Genomic DNA, 23,531 nt, shown 5'->3' with positions numbered 1-23,531 from the left:
AGTCTGCCTGGAGATATCAGAAAAACACATTCCCCCCCCTCCCCCTGCTTCCCCAAACTGGAGCGAGGCTTCCGTTGCAAAACCACAGACTGCACAAGAGCGTCCTCCGTGTTGGGGAATTGCTCAGAGGTTTGACTGCTGCCTGCAGCTAAAGAAGACCTTGCAGGGAGGCTGCATCGGCTCTGTTGCCTTGCGCTGATGCACTTTCCCTGTGACGATCAATGGCCATCGCCAAAGCAAGTGGCACAAAGAGCCAGAGCTTGGCTTGGCTTCAGCGGCGCCTCTTGTAAGCTGTCAGTTCGTGACCAACCCCCACCAAATCCCCGTCGGTCTGATTGATGCGTCTCTCGCTTCTTTGCAGCAGTGGATCTAATCCACGCCACTTTCCCTCTCCATTCTCACACCAGCCACTGCACTTTAGTTTCAATAGGGCTACTCTAGAAAAAAGTTCAACATCCCTTGACCTTATACTCGGTTGTCTTGTAGCTACAGAAACTTCACCCTTCATGCAGCTGGTTTGTACCATTTTTAATTCGCCACACACCAGATTTCTCTGCTCTAGATCTACCTCTTCCCCAATGGGACTACTCCAGAGCAAGTGAAGATGATAGCAGTAGCCTGCCTGGGGGTGGGACTGGCAGCCACTAGGGCTCTGCCCTGGGATGTCGTTGAATTTAGCAGGGATTACTCCTAAATAAGGGTGAACGAGATCCCAAACTTCAAGGCACTCCTGCAATCCTCCCTCAGCGGGTAAGTCCTGTAAGGAACCTGGAGCCCTTCTCAGGTCTCTAAGGGGTAAGCTTTCTGTTTTGCAGAGCAACTGCCTTAGAAATCCACCAGGTATCTGAGGGCCAAGCTACACATGACGAATGACACTTGAACGGCAAGTGTATTTCTCCCTGTTCACTTGCCCTCCACTCAATCCACTTGCCGTTCAAGTGTCATTCGTCATGTGTAGCTTGGCCCTGAGAAAGGGAGCGTTGACTCGTGAAAGTCCATACCCTGGAAATCTAGTTGGTCTTGTGTTACTGAACTGGAATCTTGCTCTAGGGAGATTGTTTTCGGAGGGTAGCATCTTTGCAGCATAACACCAGGGGCACTTTAGAGACCAACAGATTTTTCCCAAGGATCTAAGCTTTCCAGAATCAAGCTCGCTTTCCCAGAGATCTGAAGAGGGGGGCTCCGGCTCTCCGAAGCTCACAACCTGGCCTCCAAGGCGCCCCAGACCCAAATCTTGCAGCTGTAGGGGAAACGCGAGAGAGCCGAGCAGCACTCCGTGGCTGGGAGCCTGCCTGGCCGGGGGCGGCGACGGGCGGCTGCTCGGCGAGAGTTGGCTGGCTGGCTGGCTCGCTCTCCGTGCACCCCTCCCGCCCGGCCCGGGTCCCGAAAGGGGGTGGGCGCTGCGCGCTCCGGCTTGCTCGCCATTGGGGAAGGCGGCGACGGGGAGGCCGAGCCTGGCGTCGGTGTCAGCCCACCGGCCGGCCCCCAGCCCATGCCCGTGCGCTTCCCCGCGCCGTCCGCCTGCCTGCCTGCCTCCCCGCCCTCTGCCGGCTTCCAGCCGCCGTACATAAACACAGCCCCGCTCGCCGCCAGCGCCTCGCCGCCCGGAGACCAGGGGGCACGGGGCGCTTCCCTCCACCGCCAGCCTCGGAGCGGACGGCGCCCGGGGCAGGAAGCGGCGCTCGGGGCTCGCTGGAGCGGCCGGAGAGAAGGGGCGGCGGAGCGGAGGGCGCGGGCGCGCCATGGCCTTAGCCGACAGCGCTCGGGGGCTGCCCAACGGGGGCGGCGGCGGCGGCGGGAGCGCCCTGCGCGGCGGGGCCCGCTCGCAGCCCCAGCCGCCGGCGCCCGAGCTGGCGTCGTCGTCGCCGTCGTCGGGCGTCCCGGAGATCGTGGAGCTGAACGTGGGCGGGCAGGTGTACGTGACGCGGCGCGGGACGGTGCTGTCGGTGCGCGGCTCGCGGCTGTGGCGCCTGTTCTCGCAGCAGGAGGCGTCGGAGCTGCCCCGCGACGCCAAGGGCCGCTTCTTCTTGGACCGCGACGGCTTCCTCTTCCGCTACATCCTGGACTACCTGCGCGACCAGGAGCTGGTGCTGCCCGAGCGCTTCCCCGAGCGCAGCCGCCTGCAGAGGGAGGCCGAGTACTTCCAGCTGCCCGAGCTGGCGCGCCGTCTGGCGGCCGCTCCGCCGCGCTTCGCGGGGCTCCTGCGCGACGCCTCGCTGTGCGCCGACGAGCCGCCGGCCGGCCTGGCCTACCTGGAGGCGGAGCTGCCCGAGGCGGCCGGCGCGGCCTCGCCCACCTCCAGCCGCAGCCCGTCGGGGGGCCCCTTGCTGGCGCCCTCGCTCTCGCTGGACGCCGGCGGCGGGGCGGCGGCGGGCGGGCGCCGCTCGGGCTACATCACCATCGGCTACCGTGGCTCCTACACCATCGGGCGGGAGGCGCAGGCCGACGCCAAGTTCCGCCGCGTGGCGCGCATCACCGTGTGCGGCAAGACGGCGCTGGCCAAGGAGGTCTTCGGCGAGACGCTCAACGAGAGCCGCGACCCCGACCGGCCCCCCGAGCGCTACACGGCCCGCTACTACCTCAAGTTCAACTTCCTCGAGCAAGCCTTCGACCGCCTCAGCGAGGCCGGCTTCCGCATGGCCGCCTGCTCCTCCACCGGCACCTGCGCCTTCGCCGCCGAGCAGGGCGGCCCCGCCGACGACAAGATCTGGACCAGCTACACCGAGTACGTCTTCTGCAGGGAGTGAGCGCGGGAGCGGGCCCGGGCACGCGCTCCGTGGCGTTGCCAGCCTCCAGGGCGCGGCTGGACATCTCCCGGAATGGCAGCGGATCTCCCGGCCGTGGGGATCAGCCCCCCCCCCGTCGAAAACGGCCGCTTTGAAGGGTGGACTGGCGTTATACACTGTTGCTGCCAAACCCCACTCTCCCCAGGCGCCACCCCCCAGATCTGCAGGAATTCCCCAGCCCCTAGCTGGCAACCCTAGCACATGCCTCGCCCTCGGCCTTTCGGAGCTCCCATGGCACGTCTGGAAGGGCCCTGTGCAGTTTCTCTGTCAGTAAAGTTGCCAGCCTCCAGGGGGCCAGAGAGATCTCCTGGAATGCCAACTGATCTCCAGGCGCTGAAGGTCAGTTCCTCCGGAGAGAAGGGCTGCTTTGGAGGGTGGCTTCTATGGCATTATACAAAGTTGAGGTCCCTTTCCTCCCCGAACCCCGCCCTCTCCAGGCTCCATTCCCCCAAATCTCCAGGAATTTCCCAACCTGGATCTGGCAATTTGGCCTTTCAGACTTACGCTGGGAGTTCTGTGTCTAGAGCCCCCAGGGCACGCCTGGAAGGGCCCTGTTCCATTTTATCTGTTGGATTGCTGCCTGGCATGCTGCTGTTCAAGCCGCAGATGGCTTTGGCCCAGTTAGTGTGGCGGCGGCGGCCTCTGGAACCTTGAAGAGCTGCCTGGAAGGGACCCTTCTGCCCGTTGCGGGGTCTGTAAGGCCTGATTGACTGCGATGCTTTCCAGGTGCAAGAACTCACCTGTGTGGTGCTCGCACGGCATCTCCTTGAAGGCCCCCATGAAACTGGAGGCCGACTAGTCAGAATTGCCCCTCTGCAGTGCAACCCTACATAGGCTCAGGGCCCCTGCAGCCCATGCCAAGGGCTTAGTTGGCCCTTATAGGTATTCTGCTAGAGTATTTAGTGAACAGGGAAGAGGTCACAGCCCCACTGAAGCGAGTGAGAGAGACTCGGAGGTTCTTGGCTTCACCACCCTTGGTTTCAAATCATGCCTCAGCTCAGCCGCTACCTTTGCAGAGTGTTGACAGGTGCTTCACTGGCACATCAGTGTGGGCACCATGTTGGCGATGGCCCTTAAGCATGTGAATTAAGCTCACGTCACTGCTTTGCCCTGCTTGCAGGGGTGAATGCCCAATTTCAGGGGCGACGTCTTCTGCCTTCGCCGGCGCCACATTTAAATCAAACCTAGTATGAAAAAATATCTCTGTATAGTCAAGTGACCCCTTCAGTGCAACTCTGCAAGGTACAGATGCTCTCAGTCTTGCCAAGGCTGTCCTCACCTCGCCGTCGTTGAGAGGCCGCAGATTTATTGTCTCTTTAATAGTTCTGCCTGCTTCCACACAGATGCAGTTCTCCATGTAGCTCTTGCAAACACAGAGGCGTTCACAGTGGCAACAAAGAGCCCGTGTAGCAGCTTGCCTTGTCTTGCTGTCCTTGCTACCTGAAACTATCTAGAGGGTTATAATGCAATAGTGCTATATCTATTGCAGCCAGTTCTCAGCTTTCGTTTTTTATCAAATGCAAGCTTTTTCATTGCAAAGTTATAAAAGGAAATGTGCAACTTGCACATCTTGCCTTATAACTTCTCAAGGAAAAATGGCTAGATATTTTATAGTTTTTTTTCTCAAAAAATGGGAACGACTACATTGCTTCTATAGATGATTATTTTATTTGTATTTTTACATGTATAGCCTATTATTCCCCTCTCGGTGAGCTTATCGCATCTCTTTGCCTCCACTTTTTTCTCACAACAACCCTATAAGATGAGGTTAGATCAGATCATTGTAATGAGATTGTGCTATGGCTATTGGTCAATTATCAGACCTTTTAGAAAAAAATCCCTGAAAATCTCTTTGGGGTGTGGGAAGGAGGTGGGACTGAAGTAAGGAAAATAGCGCCGATGGGGGCCAGAACCTGCAAAGATACGCGCGTTGCCTGTGATCTTTCAAAAAGCGACACAGTAAACCAGGTTTAGGAAAGATTGCAGCAAAGTCTGTGTTTGGCAGGGAAGAGGGGGCATGAAAAGTAGGTGATAACATCATGTGGCTATTTCCTGAAAGCTGTGCCTGTAAGGGTGCCAGGGCAGAGCAAAACATCCGTGTGGAAACAGCCTCTGTTTGGTAAACTCCTCTATCCCTCACTCGCATATCCAAAGAATTCCTTCTGTACACAGGATTGCAGGGAGGTCCTTATTCCACGCTTCAGCTCAATGACCCTTGTGAGGGTCTGACCCCGTGACCCTCTCTGTACCAGTGTGCTGTGTGTCTGACACTTTTCAATGGCTGCCTTGCACGTGGTGTGGATGTGTAATGTGTGTTCTGGTCACTTGTTCTCGCGCATTATACATTACTGTCACATCACACTGTCTTCTTTTGCATATTCGGTCTGCCCTCTCAGTTGGGGGAGCATAGCCTGTGGATGCCTCCAGAAAAGACAGTCAGTCCCTTTAGCATGCATGCGGTGCCCTCCATGTAGCCCTTGCACCTTGGATGTTTCCCTTTCTCATACCCCCCTGTCACACCTGTTTTCCCAAGATGTTCCTCTCATGGCCCTCTCATGTCCTGGGAAAACATTCAAGGCTCCTTTTATGCCTGGCTCCCTGGGTGAATGAACACAGTGCCCTTCTCATGCCGCTTGGCCCATGTAAAGTGCTCTACTTCCTTCCTAAGATGCCGGGTTCCTGCTTCCACTGCTGTCCCCCATTTTCCAGCCTCTCCCTCATTTCTGCATAGTGCTGAACCATCTGTTGTGTGATCCGTCCCTTCGCCGTCTTTCCCAGTCCTCCCAGGAGCACAGAACAAAGAGCATCTTGTGCCACAGCCACGTTGGTGGTGAGATCAAGCACTTTTCCTCAACTTGATCCTAAATTGGATGTAATGGATGGAACAGAACACTGTTTTCTTCCCTTCCTCTCATTTCCCCTGCTTTGGAAGCGCCTACCAGGAAGTGTGTTCAGGGGCTCTTTGATTTTGTCAGCCTCTCGACCACTTTCCAAAGCCTCCCTCTTCAGATCTCTTGAACTGAACGACATACGTGGTGGGTCAGCGCTGCCGGTTCTGGTCAAAACCAAGGTTTTTGGATAATTCAACCACATGAACCGCTGAAACCTCTCCTAGAGGAGCAGACCTCATCCCAGACATCAACAACTGCTTCTTGCAATCTGCAAGTGCTTGTAAACTTACATAGGGGGACCTGCGTACATTTCCGTATACCGATAATTATGTGTGTGTATTATATAAAATGTTCCATTGCACATTGTTTAAATATCCTGAAAGAGGTGGGTGGTCTACTTCCTGAGACAGTCTCTTGAGTTGATGTTACGCCACAGTAATGGATCCCGTGTCCTTTTGCATTTCTTACATTTTCCTGTTTCTTGCTGTCTTCGGGCCTAAGGCTTCTTGGAAGAGTATGTCCCCTCCCCCTCTCCTTGTTCCTTGGGCAAAAAAAGAATGGCAGGTATGAATTGACTAGGCTGTGCTGGTAAACAAGTCGATGGGTGAACTTTCTGAGCAAGATTTGGCCTTTTTAAATTTTCAGAAGTGGGTTTGGTTCTACTATAGCAAGAATGATTTCTGTGTGTTCTTGGTGGGAGTTGCCCCTCATGTGTAGAGAATGTAGTCCACATGTGTGTAGAAGTTTAGGCAGGTATGGTTTCAAAGGAAGTAGCTGTAGCTTTCAGTGGCTCAGTGACCTATAAGCACAAGTTTTTTTCCCTCTGACATTGCAGCTGAAGACCTAAATACAAAAAGCACACTGCACTTCTTAAAGTGTCACCCATTTCAAGCTGCAACCTTAAAAGATAGAGATATATACTGCCACAATAATCCGGTGATTTTTGAGGTGGTGTACCGTTAAAACTTGCCCGTTTACTGATACAATCCTGGTTCAGAGTTATGAGTATTTACATTCTAACCAAAGAATTTCCTCACAAGGTCTACTTTTAATTATTTCCCCCGGAGTTTTTGCTTCAAGTAACAGAAGCAATACTGGATATTTCTGTCTAGTAAAGATCATATTGTGCTGTTTGGTGGGAGAGAGAGACTTCCTTTTTAGCAAAATGTACAGCTGCAGTTTAAACCATTTATCCAGCATGCTCCTAGAGCTTTTTATGAAATCAAGCAAGACTAACGTCTCATACCGATCTTTCGGTGAAATCCTAAGCAGAGTTACTTCAGGCTAAGCCCTTTGACAGGACTTTTTTTCTGGGAAAAGAGGTGGTGGAACTCAGTGGGTTGCCAGCTCAGGACCACACAATGACGTCACTTTGGGTCATCAGGAACCGGGGTGGGGGGTGTTAAAGTTTAAATTGCCCTTGGCGAAAATGGTCACATGGCTGGTGGCCCCACCCTCTGATCTCCGGACAGAGGGGAGTTTAGATTGCCCTCGCGTGGAGATCAGGGGGCGGGGCCACCAGCCATGTGACCATTTTCAAGAGGTGCCGGAACTCCGTTCCACCGCGTTCCAGCTGAAAAAAAGCCCTGCCCTTTGAAATCAGTGGGCTTAGACTGGTGAAACTCTGCTTAAGATTTCACTATAAGAGCATCACATGTCGCTCTGTTGCAGATAATTGTAAAATGACATACTTTCCAGAAAGAGAGTGAGCGAGAGCTTCAACTAAGGACAAGCAATAAGCTATCAAGGGAAAGCCAGTGAGCCAGGAGAGAAGTGGAATCCTCGTCGTCCTATGCCTTATTCCTAAAACAATTCCATTGTGCATAGCTTAGCTATACTGCAAGTGAGAGGTAATTAATTGCAATTAAATATTGAAAATGTCATTCCCAAGAGTCAGTTACTGTCTTTTTATAGTTTGTGTTGAGTAATTCTCTGAAGTATGTTTTCTAAAATTTTGTATACAATCCAGTTTTCAGTAAGTGCTTAAATTAGCTCTAACTAGATATTTTCCTTTAAAAAATGAATCTTGTACTGTAGCTTACTAACAGTGCAATCCTATACAGAGTTGCTTCCGTCTAAGCCCAGTGAAATCAATGGTCTTAGATTGGAGGAACTCTGGATAAGATTGCACTGAAGTCTATCATAAAGAGTTATGAATGGGGCAGTTTTAAATTGAATTTGTGACTTAGTGTGTATATACAGTGTATAAACATTTTACACGAATCATTTAGTTTTTTATTCATTTACTAGTGCTATACAGATTTTCATATGCGGTACCAGGACAGAATACTTTCATATTACGCTATGTTCTATACCTATTTATATGGGGAAAAACCAAGTATGAACATCAGCAAAATTGTAGAAGTATCTTTGTCTATACTTGCTTGAATGTGAGTTAAAAGCTAAATGCCCTGTTGGCTAAAACGCACCCCTCCAATGAAGATTCTTGTATTTTGATTAGTGAATGTTTATTTGCTAGCAGGCTACCTTAAAGCACCTATTATTTTTTAAACAAGGATGAATATAATAAAATGAACTAACTAGTAATTTTTTTAATCGTTGTGTTCTGTCTGTGTCATTATCAGCTTCCAGAGCAATTATTGGTGTGATACAAGGTTTTCATTAGCAGCTGAATGGTTGAGAGGTTTAATGGGGGCTTTAATTTAGTAAAAGAATTCCACCCCAGGGCCCTTCCATTTCACGTGGGTTAGTAAACTTGTCTCCAAAGTCAGTGGAGATGTAGAGCTATAGTGGTATATACAGTGTACCACTATAGTGGTATAGTGGTACATCTCTCCCAGAATTATTTAATTGGGATGGATGAAAAACAGATGATTTTTTAAAAGTTGGAGTTTCCATCATTAAAAAAAGTTTCAGCATCTACACATTTCTCTTTTAAAAATCACTTGAAAATGGAACTGAATGCAATCGCAGACTTGCTTAAAATTGAATTTATGGCCCTAGTATGAATTTGTGAAAGCCTGTTTTTGTTTGGGAAGGAAAAACTAGAGGGACAACGCCACTGTGAATCACAAGAGAGCGCAGTAGGTTGTGTATTATATGACTTGGGGAGGGGGGGGGGGGGAGAGCAGTGACAGGGGATTCCCCAAAGGGATTGTCCACAAATTGACCTGTATGATACCTTCTCTTTTGAATGAGATTATTTGCTTGTTGATGGGATGGGACGGAGCAGGACAGTTCTATGACAATGCAGGAGGGGCCTGACAAAACCCAAAAGGACCACTGGAAAGAAGAAACCGCTTTGAGGGTTGGTTGGGAGCAGTGCTTGTTTGTCATAGCGTACAGATTGTAAGGGACTCCCTGCCTAGAATCATGAGTATTCATTTATCGAAAAAGAAGCGACAGGGTGGAATGAATGAACTTTTTTTGCTCATTCTTGTTCAGTTCCCCTGCCCCACGTGGCTTTTGTCTGGGCAGGTCTCATGCGGCCCTCAGCATAGCATTTTTGCTTGCCCAACGGGGCCTTTCTCCTTTTTTTTCATCAGCAGAAAAGCAGGTTGGATTCATCCCAGGTTGGATTCAGCCCATCTTGGATCCCACCCAATGTATATCATTTTTAAAAAAACAGTAACAATATTATTAAATATTTAGGAAACATTTCCCTGAGGTTTTAGAACAAATTGTTTAGCTTTAAATCCATGTTTTTCTGCGCCTAGCAACCAATTCGTATGCACTTTTACTTAGGAGGTATCTAAATATTAATGGGAAATGTTGATTGAAATCAGTGATTTAAATTGGCCTTTTTCTCTTGGTGATTGATTTCAGTCTTTGATTTTAAATGGCCTTGGATTTAAATCCAGCCACTTCAGTGTAATGGTTGGGTCCTGTGTGGGAGAAAGATGGACTGAAAAGGCTGAAAATAGATAATCTGACAAGCACTTCTCTTAGGCAGAGCTTTTTCCTAGTCCTATCATAGGAGATTTTAAAAAACAGAAACATTGAACCTGGCTCTTTCAGCATATAAATCATGTGGTCAGTTCCACCATCTTGACTTGTATTATCCAATCTGTGGTCAGGAATTCTCCAGGCAGAGCTTCCCCCCAGCACTTTTGGCCATGGATTATTGTCACCAGAGATGCTGAGGTGAGGGGGATAGAACATGGAAATGTGTGCTTGCAAACTGGAAACTGACTCCTCTATGACAGAACAACATCCATCTAGGGGTCTTTCCCAGAGAAATAAATGTGTCTCACTACTAGACAAACTGTGTTCAGACTCCGGCTGTACGATGAACTCTGTTCTTCCAGTTCTTTCTCCCCGTCGCCTACCCAACCACCTGCCTGGTCTTTCTACCCGTGGCCATTTGACCACCCACTTGTCCCCCCTCCCACTGTCTCTGCTTCCCCTCAAAACTCTTGCTGTTCCCCCTCCCTCCCGTGTCCTTTCTCCTTCATTTCCTCTTATCAAGACGCTAGATCTCAGTAACGAAAGCAGCAAAAATTTGGCAAAAGCAAAGGAATGTTTATTAGAGACAGGACTTAAATAAACGGGCACTTTAGACAACATCTGACGAAGTTCATATCTCACAAAGAAATCACTCATACCTTCTTATAGATCATGTTGTCAGAAAAGTGTTTACAGAAATAGAGTAGTTTACAAAAGATAAATAAACTTAACTCAATAATTTTCTAAAAAGTTGGCAGGCCATATAAACTAAAGGGGTGAAAACTCACACCCACCTGGCCCCTGTTGTTGTCTTTAAGAGGGGTACATCTGTGATTTGATAAGAGATTGCTGGCGCGTCAAGGCCACGACGTCCAAACAGTTTTGGGGAGCCACAGTCTGCTGTAACTGTAAACATCTCTTCGTTCCATTTATCTTTTTCCTACATTGCAACATTTCTAAGAGGCACTGAAAGTAGGTAAAAGGACACAATAAGAAAGAGGCAACAAGGTTTCATACCCATCGTGCCCCTGAAAGAGAACCAAAGTTTAAGCCTGTCACTAAATTAATAAGAAAATTGCATAACATTTTGCTAGACTAGTTTTCTCCTAAGTTTGCAGAAATGTACAGCTTAGCTCTGGGTGGCTCTCTCTTGACGGTGGGGGGCATACACGTATATTGATGCGGCATAAGGCAGGGGTGGCCAAACTTGCTTAATGTAAGAGCCGCATAGAATAAACGTCAGGTGTTTGATAGCCGCAGGACATGATGCATTGAAGTGACTTCAGATGAAGAGGTGAGTTTGGGGGAATGTCCTGAAAGTGACATCACAGGAAGGGGTGGGGTTTTGGTGCAGCATATGGGGTTTGATGCAGTATACTGGAAGTGGCATCATCAGAAGGGGTGGAGCTTGGGAAGAGCCATCACCTGACCTTTGACTTGGAAGTTAAGTCACATCCTTGCTAGGCTTCCCCCCCCCCCAAAGTCCCCAGGTATTTTCTGAGTCAGACCTGGAACCCCAACATTTTTATTGAAAATATAAAAGACATGGAAAGAAGGAAGGAAGGAAAAAAGGAAAAGGGAGGGAAAGGCATGGAAGGAAAGAAAGAAAAGGAGGAGGGGAAAGACATGAAAAGAAAGGGGGGAGGGAAGGAAGGGAGGGGGAAGGGAAATAAAATGTATGGCCATGGTGATACTTGGAGACCACAAGAAGCTACACAATATGTCTAGAAGAGCCACATGTGGCTCCCGAGCCGCAGTTTGGCCACCCCTGGCATAAGGTTTTGTGAATCAGAGCCTACCGCATGATTACATCCAGTGAAGTGGCTCTAGCCCAGGCAAGTGCCTGTTTCAATTAATAAAGGTGCCCCAGGGCTCTGTTTCTGTACGGCTACTGTTGAGTTGTTACAAGCTGAAGTGTATTGGATTTACTTTTGAGTTCTAGATCAGGAAAACATCAAATTACTTACCAGAACAGACCCAACAAATACCCAGGATGGTTTCTCGGACCTAAATGCATTGAGTTTGAAATGAATGCTATTGAAATAAATGGAACGTCTTGAGTGAGTGTGTCTAGGATTCGAGTGTTCAGAATCCGTGGAAATACATAAAGGAGGACTTGGGTAATTATTTTGCTTTTTAAGAACAAGGTCTCTTCCTAGATCAGTACTGAGCCAAGCTAGTGTGCATTCTTCTGGGTCTCGCAATTGTTAGGCATTTGATAATTTAATTTTGCATTTGTGCTTAATAAACTTGTGATGCACAGTGCAATCCTAAGAACTTTCCTGGAGTAAGCTCGATTAACTAGTACTTAGGCTGGAACTGCCAAGCTGCAAAGCCAGATTGGGATACACTGGCAGCTGTGAAGACTGGGGCTGGGGACACCAAAGTTCAAGCCTGGAGTTCAAATTCTTGCTTACCTGTGAAGCTGCATCCAACCATTGCAATATCACTAATTTAATTAATTTAATTTATTGCATTTCCAGCCCTCCCTCCCTGCAAGGGGGGCTCAGGGCGGGTAACAACATTAATAATATTACAATGACATAAAATATAATATAAAATCAATAATACAATACAAGATATAAAATGAAAACCAAGTCCAAGCAGCAATGTGCGATGGGACTCGTCTCAGCTTAGCCTACCTCATAAGGCTGTTGTGTGGATACAATGGGATGTATGCCTGCATGCCACCCTGAGCGTTGTGTGTGTGTGTGTGTGTGTGTGACGGGAGTAGAATGGGATATAAATAAAGTAATGACAGTAAATCTCATAAAAAATGGGGCTGACATCTGAGAAAACATACATAGAACTGGGCTGCTATACAACTCTTGCCGGAGATGTCATAAACACATAACAAACGGTAGATAACATACTTTATATTGTTGCACACAAGACCCAGAGCTCACCTGTAATAGCCTTTTTGATCTCTGCCATTTTGATCACTGCAATCGGAGCTTTCAAATAGCCTACTAGGAAGATGTTATTGATCAGAGCTTCTGCCTGTTCCTTCCTATCTTGTGCTGTTCCTTCCCTTCAAGCACAGCTTGGCGACTTGCATTCCAAAGACTGCTATTTGCTGTCCTCAGTCTTTGATGCTAGAATAAGGTGGTTTGAAGATGCTTTAGGGGATGAAGTACAGCCTGGATTCACATACATGGTCTGGACACCAATGAAGTCGAGGGCTGGATAGACGTTAGAACCCCCTTCCCTCTATTTCAAGATACTGGTGAATGTTTTTGCATCAGGTATTCAAATGCCTCTTTCTGCAATCGTGAGGTCTAGAAATATTTTTCAAATGGTGGATTCCAGATTGTAACGTGCTTGTGCAGAACAGCATTGGAAGCCTGCCTACGGTCACAGTTTGCCTATGCCAACGATTATAAACAATGTGGTGATATGTTTCTCCTAAAGGAACGCATGAGAGATACTTTGGATATAACATTCGTCCTGATCTGATGGTGTCCCACTTTAGAGACTGACAGAGCAACGCTGAAGAGGGGTACTCCATTCTAAGATCGCTGATTTCAGTGGGTTTAGGAGGGTGAACGGCATCAGATTGCACTGAAAGGGGGTAAAACGAATTACTTGATTTTATACTCTGTTGCTAGAGAACACAGAGTTTGGTGTAGTGGTTAAGAGCAGCAGGACTTGAATCTGGAGAGCCAGGTTTGATTCCCCACTCCTCCGCCTGAAGGCAGCTGGGTGACCATGGGTCAGTCACAGGTCTTTCCCCAGTGGCTGTAATGTCCAGTCTGCCCCTGATTATGTACATATATGTTGGGTTTTTTCGGGGGGGGGGGGCCACAATTCAGACATACAAATTGTTTCACTCCCTCTCAGTATGAAGTCCAGGAATGTTTTTACTATGTGATCTACTATTTTTTAGACTAAGAAAAAAGAACAATCCTGTGAAAATTCCAGACGAGTAGGCCGTGTTACTCTTTTGCAGCAAAATGAAATGGGAGCCCACACTGGCGGCACCCCCCCCCCCCCCAAAGCGTAGCTAAATGTATTCCAGCATCTGCTTTCATGAGTCAGAGCTCACTTCCTCTAAAGCACAGGACGGTAAATCCATCACACTGATTTATTTATTTAAAACAATGTTATGCCACCTTTCCACCCTTAATGCAGGCAAACAGTCAAAACGTTAAAACAAATTTTATAATGCAAACATACAAAATATAAACAAAAACAAGCCATCGAAACATGAACATATAGTGTACACAGAAACATGAATAGAAAGGAGGGTCACTGAGGGAACCCCAAAGAAAATAGAAACGTCTTCAGTCACTAGTGGAAGACACGGGGACAAATGCATCTCACGGGGGAAGGATTCTGCAATTTCAGCGCTACGATTGAGAAGGCCTGTTGGTGGAGGCACGTGAATCGGGGCCTCCAAAGATTACCCTAGTTGTTGGGTAGGTTCATGTGGGAGTAGGCAGTCCTTAAGGTACGTTGTTGGCCTGATGCATGGTTGCTCACATAAGTGTATACAAGTAAGCAGAATTATTTTTCTTTAGTAGGCATTATGAAAGCAATCACACAGGATTTTAGAAAGGTTTACTTTCCCCACGCAGATTTCTAAAAGAAAGTTTAAATTTATGTGAACTTTTTGCATCAATGAAATGGTGAATTTGTATTAAACTACTGCTGAGATCTCGATAATACACATTATAAGCCTAACAGAAGGGCAGATTTTGTTCTGATTAATGGAAGATTACTCATTAATTGCAAGTAAAATCCATTTTTTCCCTGTTAAAGCAAATCATGTAGTTATTTAATGGATTTTCTTTTGCTGCCCTGTTAGACGGTAAAGCAGTTTTTCACATAGGTATTTGATAAATGTAATACAGCAGCCAGGTTTGTGTTTTGTTGCTCAGTGATGTTTGTAAATTGCATTAGCAATAGGACTGTAAAAAACATCAACGGAAGTAATAAATGTCATGTATTGACCCCTTTCCTGAATTGTGAGACCACAATTATGTGTTTTACGCAAAAGCCGTCAGCAGGAAAGATCTTGGCTTCTTTGACAGATGGTTGGTCTAAGCCAAAAGGCAACAAGGGCAGCTGCCACAGGCCCAGCGGGGTGGGGTGGGGCACAACCACCCATGGTCCTGCACCCCCAAAGGAGGAAGGGAACAAGAAGAGCAGGTTTCTGCCACTGCTCCTGTCTGCCTTGTTTTGGGCATGGGCCAGCTGGCTTCTGGATGTGACACCATTGGCAACTGCCCACCTTGCACCAGGTGAGGGCCACCTCTTGCTTGGCCCCAGTGGAGGGTCCTGGCAGCAGGGTGGCAGTGATTCTGGGGGACCCCATACTGGATTTTTACCCATGGCTCTGGAATCACAAAGACCAGCCCAGATTTGATATCCAAACCCAAGCTCTTTTGGGGGGAGGGGGAGGGGAAAGCAGCTATGCGATGTGCTCTTCATCATCTTTTCTCTGTACGTTTGTTCCCATGCTTGCTTGGCTTCACTCTTTTTGGGAAGAGCGCAGCCAAAGCATGCTGCCAGGGCATTTGGACAGGAAGGTATGTGTCAGGCTATGGCCTTCCAGACACGAGAGTCTGCCTCACTCCCTTCTGCAAGAAGACAAGGTCTCTTGATTTCAAAAGGTTTTATTTTGCAAGACAGCATTCAGGCCTAGACGTCCATATTCCAGGATTTGAGACCCTGGCTGAACAAGGCATTGTTAGGAATGAGATACAGATTAGAAGTTGTTACATTTCACACTCTCAGAGCCCAGCCTCCCCCCAGAGTTCACATAGCAGGAGAGTTCTCTGTGGGAACACTAGTCAAGTTCGACTCGGCTTGTGGAAAAGATAAGACAGTGTCTTTTCCCATGGAAATGGCCCCTTGCAGGGGGGGCCTAGAGGGAAAAGAAGACTCAACAACTAAAGAATTAGTTAGTCCTGTCAGGCAACATACCAACAGACCCTGACAGTATGCATTTTCAAAGCTCCTACCCACATCAGCACTATTTTCTGTTCCTTAGATCTTTGCAGGAACTGTGGTACGAGAGGGCTTTTTGAAGACATTTAAAAAAAAAAATCTACAATCGCTATATTGTTATAACGCCATAGCGCTATACCATTTACCAATTCAAAAAATCAAAAAGCCTGAAATTAGCTCTTTGAGCGACATTCAAAACCCACCATTTAATGCAAAAAAGCAACAACAAAAGTTGTATCTTCTTGCACAATCTCCCATGAGGATTCTGCTGCATAAAGCTGGAGGTTTAAAACTGTATTGCTGTGGCTTTCAATGTTTCTCAATTCTGGAACCTCTTTCCACATTGAAAACTCATTTGTCAGGGATGCCTTGCACATTGCAAGATATTATTTATTTACTCCAAAATTTTATTTATTTACTTCATTTACACCCCTACTTTTCTCTCCAGTGTGGACCCAAAGTGATTTACAACATCCACCCCTTCTCCATTTTATCCTTACAACAACCCTGTGAGGTAGGTTAGGCTGAGAGTAAACAATTGCCTGAGGGTCACCTGGCAAGTTTTCATGACAGTGGGATTTGAACTCGCATCTCCAAGACCCTTGCCTGACCCTTTAACCCCTATACTACAATGAAATCTAGAAATTGCGCGTTCATTGACATTTTCTTTGCAGCTGCTTCAGGAGAATGCCAAAGAAGAAAACCATACTTCAGATTCAAAAGTAGTTGTCTTCCAGCATCGCAGAAAATCCTGATCACATGTGAGTTCTCCATTCTCCATATTGTTCTGTACTGATATGGCATCTTTGGACTAGTGGTTCCCAAGCTTTTTCAGGTCACCGCCCCCTTGGCTTGATAAACCCATCCTCATTGCCGCTCACCCTACCCTATAAAAAGCATTATTTAGAAAAGCAGTTTGCCTGACCTACTAAGAAAGATAATAACAATAAAATTCAATAAAATTCAAAACAGTGACAATTTATTCAAAACTAAATTAAAACTTTTGAGTTTAATGAAACTAACCTGGTCTGACTAGAGCTCTGATGGTGTGTTTACTAAAAATTCTGATAGTTTCCACCAGATTTCAGCACCATGTAGAGACAGAAACTAGGGTTGCCAGTCTCCAGGTGGTGGCTGGAGATCTCCCAGAATTGCAACTGATCTCCAGGCTGTAGAGATTAGTTCCCCTGGAGAAAATGGCTGCTTTGGAGGGTGGGCTCTATGGCATTATACCCTAATGCTGTCTCTGTCTCCCCAAACCCTGGCCTCTCCAGGTTCCAACCCTCAAATCTCCAGGAATTTCCCAACTTGGAGCTGGCAACCCTAGCAGAAACATAAGCGAGGAAGGTGTTTTGTTCTAGGTTCTAGCCTGGTCAATTGTAAATAAGGAAACAACACACTCGGAAGGGCTCATCTCCAGCACTTCCCTGCTACCCTGTTTCCTCTTGGCACCCTCAGGTAAGCCCACTCCCCGCCACCAGGGGCAGTACCACTCCCTTTGGGAAGCACTGCTTTAGACTCTGGCTGTCAGGTTCAGAATGCTTCTCTATATGTGGTAACCAAAGAAACTCCATTTTAATTCTTTTAGTGTGCTAAGTGCTTCCTTCACAGGTGCCAAGATGTTCCCTAGCAGCTATCTCGCAGAAGAGGAATGTTTTGGCTACAGCTTCTCCAGTCCTGGGAAACTTTCACTCTCTCAGCTTCAAAGGGATTGTTTTGAGAACTGTGGGGGGAGGCTGGACCTACTGAGTCTTGATACTTTGTACTGTATTCTTTACCTCTCATTCGTAACAATACACGTGTACCAACCCAGGTATTGCATCTGGGCCAGTGGACTATAATGGTTAATACTTTCAGTAAATCTTTTGAAAACAACGGACTCTTGTCTGATTGCAGAAGGTAGTCTGGATATAACTATTATCTAGCCACAGTTCTGACATTGGCAGGGGTTTGAATGTCCCATACATGTCCAACAACCTATTCTGCACTGTGCTGCATGCTCTGCTCTCTTCTGCCATTATGCACATTTGCACCGATGCAAAGGGAAAAAAAGCACATCTAGCTTTGTGCCTAGACAGCGCTAAAGTCTAAACGTGATCTATCCAGGCCTGCACCACTTACGCATGTGCACGTACGTGCCATCGAATCACAACCAACTTATGAAGACCCCAGCAAGGAGCTTTCATGGCAAGTGAGAGAAGCAGAGGTGCACCACTCGTCATGACCCACCCCTATTTCTATAGTCTTCAGAAGGCAGTAAAAATAATAGTGCTCCCCCTCTGGCGAGGGGCCGTGTCTCAGTGGCAGAGATTCCGCCTGGCATGTGAAAAGTCCCCAGTTCAGTCCAAAGCATGATGTGAAAGAGCTTCAGCTGAGATCCTGGAGAGCTGCTGCCTGCCAGAGCAGATAATACTGACCTTGAAAGGATTCTGATGCAGGGTAAGGCAGCTCCATATAGGCCACCATACACTGGATTGGTCTTGATTCCGTACAAGATGTTTAGCCCTTGTCTAGGTACAGCATTTTTTAAACTGTTTATTTTACATTTTTTAAAATACAGAGAACAATATAACCAAGTGGAAAAAGAAAAAAATACATAAAGCTTGGAACAGTCTATAAATGTTTAGCCGTATACAACTTAACAATTCTCATAGTATAGCTAAGAAACTCACGGTATTGGGGTCAACATTAGGCAACTGATTGATGTTGTCAGGGCTCATTTCGAGGGGGAACGTGCAGTAATGCAGTTCCACAAAGAGGTCACATGTCAGGTGGCCTTACCCACCTGACTCTTGGCCATTTTGGGCCCATTTCAGCCTGGATTGGGGCCGAAATGGCCCGGATCAGACCTCTGATCGGTGGTAGATCACTCTCCCGCTCAGCAGCAGCTTGATCCTGACCATTTTGGGCCCCATTTCAGCCATTTTCAGCCCCTTTTTGCCATTTTGGGCCCAATTTTGGCCCTGAATGGTCAGGATTGGGTCCAAAACAGCCAGGATAGGTGATGTCAGGGGGTGTGGCATATGCAAACCAGTCATGCTAATAACACACTTCTGGTGATGGCAAGGGACATGGCATATGCTAATGAGTTATGCTAATGACTAATGGCATATGCTAATGAGTAGTGGCATAGGCTAATGAGTTATGCTAATGACTAATGAGATCCTCCAGCTCTTTTTCTACGAAATGACCCCTGGATGTTGTGTAGATGGTTCAGAAAAGGCAGCCATTGCACAAAGAATGTTGACTGGCGTTGTGGCTAATCTATAGAATGCAGGTAATCAGCTATTTTCGCCATAGTAAAGATATCCCACACTTTCCTATACCTCTGTTGTATGTTCGGTAATTTCTCTTGTTTCCAATTTGATGCTAAGAGCATTTTTGCTGCCGTCAGTAACATAAATATGTTTTTCCTGGTCATTGCTATGGTTGAGTCTCCCCCCAATCCTAGTAAGATTGTCTCAGGGCTCTTAGGTATGTCATAATCTGTTATTTCTTTAATTTAGGTACAGCATTTTAATGAGTGTGTGCTCTAAGGGAAATGAGTGGCTTGGCCTGGGAGAAAGCACTGAGGAATACATTGGGACGTACTTCTGAGTAGACCTGCGAAGGAGTGCTTCTTTAGAGTATTGGAGACACATGCTAGTAATCAGAGTAGTTGGTCATCTTTCCTTCTGCTTCTGCAAAGATTTCCTGAAAGCATTTGCAAAACATTAGAACGGATGCTTCTCCTCCATCGCTATGACAAGGGCGCAGGGTACCTTGTAAGAAGCACATAGAGCACTGACTGCACAATAGCCGGCAAAGTGAACTAATGCATTGTTCTTTCACCATGCCAAGCAATTACAATTAATTTGCGCAATTATGGCCGGGGAATCATAAATGAGAACACTCCAAATGACTGTAATTGTGGTCTTGGTTTTTTTAGCAATGAGCCAAGTTGCATACCCCATAAGGAATCAAAGTGCGTTGTCTTTGGGGGGGCATAACGATATGGAAAGCAGCTGCAACTGACCTGTGATGGAAATTTTGGTTTGGAAAACTAAAGAGTTCTTCTTGACCTTTCTGGTGAATAGCATATTGCCGACTTGTGTCTTCGCTAGGATTTTTGCGATAGATGTCCTAGGGTATCTTCTTATGCAACATATACGGAACACAACTTTGTCTAAGAGACAAGTGAAGATTAGGGTTGCCAGGAGAACAGTGCCCTGTCCCTTTAATAAAGGTTTAACGTACAGAAAACTGAAGCTTTTCATGGCATGGAGGTAAATAACAACTCCTGGTATTGGCTGCAGATCAAACTGATATTCAAGGAACTGTTTAAAGGCTGGTAGCCCTAGCAAAGAGCTACCTACCATTCGTGCAGAGCTCTAGAGAACCACACCTGGGACTGAATCAGTCCCGCTCCTCTCTGTGGCATCTTTGCAGGTGTCTTCTGCTGACAAGAAGTACAGATGCAGAAGAAGCATTCCAGGATCTAGAAGTGAATATCCATCTACCTGTGTGGCAGAGCTCTAGAGACAGCATCTGAAGCACATCTGGGATTCAGGTCTGGTCTCCAGGCTTCTATTATGTTGTAAATTATTTGGCTTGCTGGCCTGTCGATTACAGAAATATATTTGGGGAAAAAATGGTGTGAGCTGTTCTGAGCCTGTGGGTATAAGTAAATAAATTCTGCACTATGTATCATCCAGATATACCAAGTTTGCTACAGGTACCTGACATGAATTAATGCTAAAGATGCAAACTAGAAATCTTTTAGATGGGTCAGTGGACTTGCTTCTGAGTAGGTACATTGTTATATTAAGCTGTGACGCTCATTCGCCGGCTTTTCTGAGCACCATTCCCCAATATGGCACCAGCTCCATGTTTTTGAAAAGTGGTCAAGGCCTTTCCCTAGGGTTGCCAGCTTCCAGGTAGTGGCTGGAGATGTCCCGGAATTACAACTGGTCTCCAGGCCATAGAGATCAGTTCACCTGGAGAAAATGGCTACTTTGGGGGGTGGATGCTATGGAATTATACCATGCCAAGGCCTTTCCCTTCCCAAACCTCACTTTCTCCAAGTTTCTCCAGGTTTCAGCCCCCAGATCTCCAGGAATTTCCCAGCTTGGAACAGGCAACCCTACCTTTCCCCAGTGGGGCTTGTGATTGGCGTGTGGTTCCTACTTGAAACATCCACTGCTGGAGGAACAAGTGAGCTGTAAGTCTCCCAGAGGTGCAGGTCTCATGGGATGGGAGGTCGGGTAGCCAGCTCTGGGCTGGGAAATTCCCGGAGATTTGGGGGTGGAGACTGGGGAGGGTGGGGCTTGGTGAGGGGAGGGACCTCAGTAGGGCATTGTGCCACGAAGCCCACCCTCCAAAGCTGCCATTTTCTCCAGGGGAGTTGATCTCTGTGGTCTGGCGATCACTTGTAATTCCAGGAGCTCTCCAAGCCCTGCCTGGAGGTTGGCAAATCTAATAGGAGGGGATGGAAACAGTAAATGCAGCTTTTTTGCATGACTAATTCTGAAAGTGGCTGTGGACTGAGTGCCATTAAAATATACCTGTGGATTATATTGCTAATAAAGAGTTAGAAGTTTGGAGGAGAGGCCCTCTGCTTCTTGTCAAATCTGGGAGGGACACCTAGTAGTAGATTTTGCAAGGTGGTGGTTATAGTGTTTGCGGTTAAGGCGTTCAGGGATAACTTGGATACATAATAAACATACTGAGTTTTTTCATTAGAAGCTTGGATCAGTCCTTGGAAATACAAGAGGGAAAGGGTAGAGGCGTTGGTTCCTGTGATCCTTGTTATGGACACCCATGGATGTGCGTGCGTGCGTGTGTGTGTGTGTATGTATGTATGTACATAGTAGCATTTTTTACTGACTTATCCATGTTCTATTCTTTAACATGTTTACTGTAAAAGAGATTGTAATATTCCTCTTCTGTTCCTGATCTGAATTTTTCTCTGCTGTAATTTCCTTTCTACCCAATCGGCCACGTGGTAGATGGTCTCGTTGCAAGCAGTAAAGTCTGCCAGGGTTTGGGTTTTTTAATTTCTGGAGATTTGGGGGTACAGCCTGGGGAGGGACCTCAGTAGAGTATAATGCTATAGAGTCCCACCCTCTGAAGCAGCTGTTTTCTCCAGGGGAACTGATCTCCGCGCCTGCCTGATTGTGTATCTTGCAGCCTATCGCCATACAGAGTGGAACTGGTAAATTTTTGGCCATTGTCATTCAGAAGGAAGAAAGGGAAGCAAGGGATCTCTCTAAAGAAAATTCTCAACATCTTCTTGGACGACAGTTCCCAAGATTCCTTGATCTGTATCTAAATTACAGACATCAGATTTACACCACACTGACTGTCATGGTTTTCCCAAGAAACAGTCAACAAGGAAGTTGGATTGCTAGTATGGATGCCTCCTGAACCTACAAATATGTAGACAAAGGATTGTGTATCATTGTTCTGTACAGTAGACAGGCAGGTCGCTCTTTTTCTGGGCTGCAGATCTTCTTGGATCAGTCAAAAGCAGCAAAGGTACTTCCGGGCTTTAAATGTGCCATAATTTAAACAGTGGTTCCCTTTGGGTTTCTTCAATATCACCCTCCAACAGCTGTTAATCAAACTCAGCCATGTACTAAATGGTTTTTTCTTAATTTGCTTGTAATGATCTTCTTTTTGTTTCAGTGGCACAGTTTGTGGGTTAGTAATGGCTGGTCCACTGTTAATTGTCATTTACATATGGCAACAGCTGAAGGTCAAACAATAGCTTCTCAGGAGGGTTATATAAATTTAGCTGCCTTCCCTTTACAGTCGTTTGCAAATACCTAGCACTTATTTGCATATATGAAGAGTAAACTGCAAAAGCATTTGCCTGCTTCTTGGAAATTTGGTCCCGCTTGCTACTCAAATTCTGCTGTTTTCACGTGGTGTGTAGAAATCTTATTTTATTTCCTTATTTATAGACCATCTTGCTCGCTGAGATTCAAGGTGGATTGCAGGATATCAGTAGTGCAATTGGACAGCATAAGACTGTCAATGAACAATGCAGAGGGACCAAGATTACAGAATTAAACAACATTGTGAACAATGGAGTAAGGGTCATTGGGTGTGTGTGTGTGGGGGGGGAGGTATTTGTGAATTCCCTGCATTGTGCAGGCAGTTGGACTAGATGACCCTAGAGATCCCCTCCAACCCTATGTGGCTATGATTCTGTGAAATAGGGTTGCCAACTCTGTGTTGGGAAATTCCTGGAGATTTGGGGGTGGAGACTGGGGAGAGCAAGTTTTAGGGAGGGGAGGGACCTCATCAGGCTCTAATGCTATTGAGTCTACCCTCCAGGGGTGCTGATCTCTGTATTCTGGAGGACAGTTGTAATCCCAGGCGATGTCCAGGAACCACCTGGAGGTTGGCAACTCCAAATCTCTGGTGCAAGAAGGAAGAAGACGAGGGCCTGACACATCTGCAGACTCGCAAGAACTTTTCAGAAGTTTAGTGCTTTTTTTCTGCCTTAAAAGGTACAGTGTTGTGTGGCTGCCTGAGAAGCAAAACATTTCTGCTGGCATTCTCCACCTTCTAAGCAACCCACTCAAAAATGTCAAGGCGATGCTTGATGAGTGACTCCTCTTCTTCATCCATAATTACTGTTGATTAATTTTTTTCTTCCACATCCTGCATTCCCCTTTTGCTTCTCGGCACATTTTTTTCAGTTGCTTTTGTGTTTTGCATGCTGCAGTTGTCACGCTCCAAAGACTTGTGGCGTTCTGTGAGAGCTGGAAGAGGCACGAGAGTGCTCAGTTTTTTCCCCTTTGTCCCACTGAGCAACACAGAAGCTTTCTCATAGTTTCATAAACTTCAGAAGATGGCACAAGTTCTGTGTCTCTCTCTTAAGACAATTCATGGGATCGAAGGTTTCCATCACGGGATTTCCATCACTGGAAAGGGCAGAATGAATTTTGCCCATTTCCTTCTCTCATCACCCCCCCCCATTTGCCTAGCGTACTGTTTCTGTGGCTTC

General features: G+C 46.9%; 1 protein-coding gene across 1 annotated transcript; it reads left to right on the top strand.

The window, feature by feature from the left end:
• The first annotated feature begins 1,742 nt into the window (after window positions 1-1,742).
• On the top strand, window positions 1,743-7,178 carry KCTD12 (potassium channel tetramerization domain containing 12). The gene has a single exon (XM_054973685.1). The coding sequence runs from the start codon at window positions 1,743-1,745 to the stop codon at window positions 2,745-2,747; it is 1,005 nt and encodes a 334-aa protein (XP_054829660.1). The 3' UTR covers window positions 2,748-7,178.
• The last annotated feature ends 16,353 nt before the right edge of the window (window positions 7,179-23,531 follow it).

This window comes from Eublepharis macularius, chromosome 3, assembly GCF_028583425.1.
Source record: "Eublepharis macularius isolate TG4126 chromosome 3, MPM_Emac_v1.0, whole genome shotgun sequence".
NCBI classification, from domain to species: domain Eukaryota; kingdom Metazoa; phylum Chordata; class Lepidosauria; order Squamata; family Eublepharidae; genus Eublepharis; species Eublepharis macularius.
This window is presented reverse-complemented; position numbering and strand designations above follow the sequence as displayed.

What these genes read in the sequence shown, in the direction of transcription:
- KCTD12 (XM_054973685.1), top strand. Translation starts at nt 1,743, where the DNA reads ATGGCCTTAGCCGACAGCGCTCGGGGGCTGCCCAACGGGGGCGGCGGC.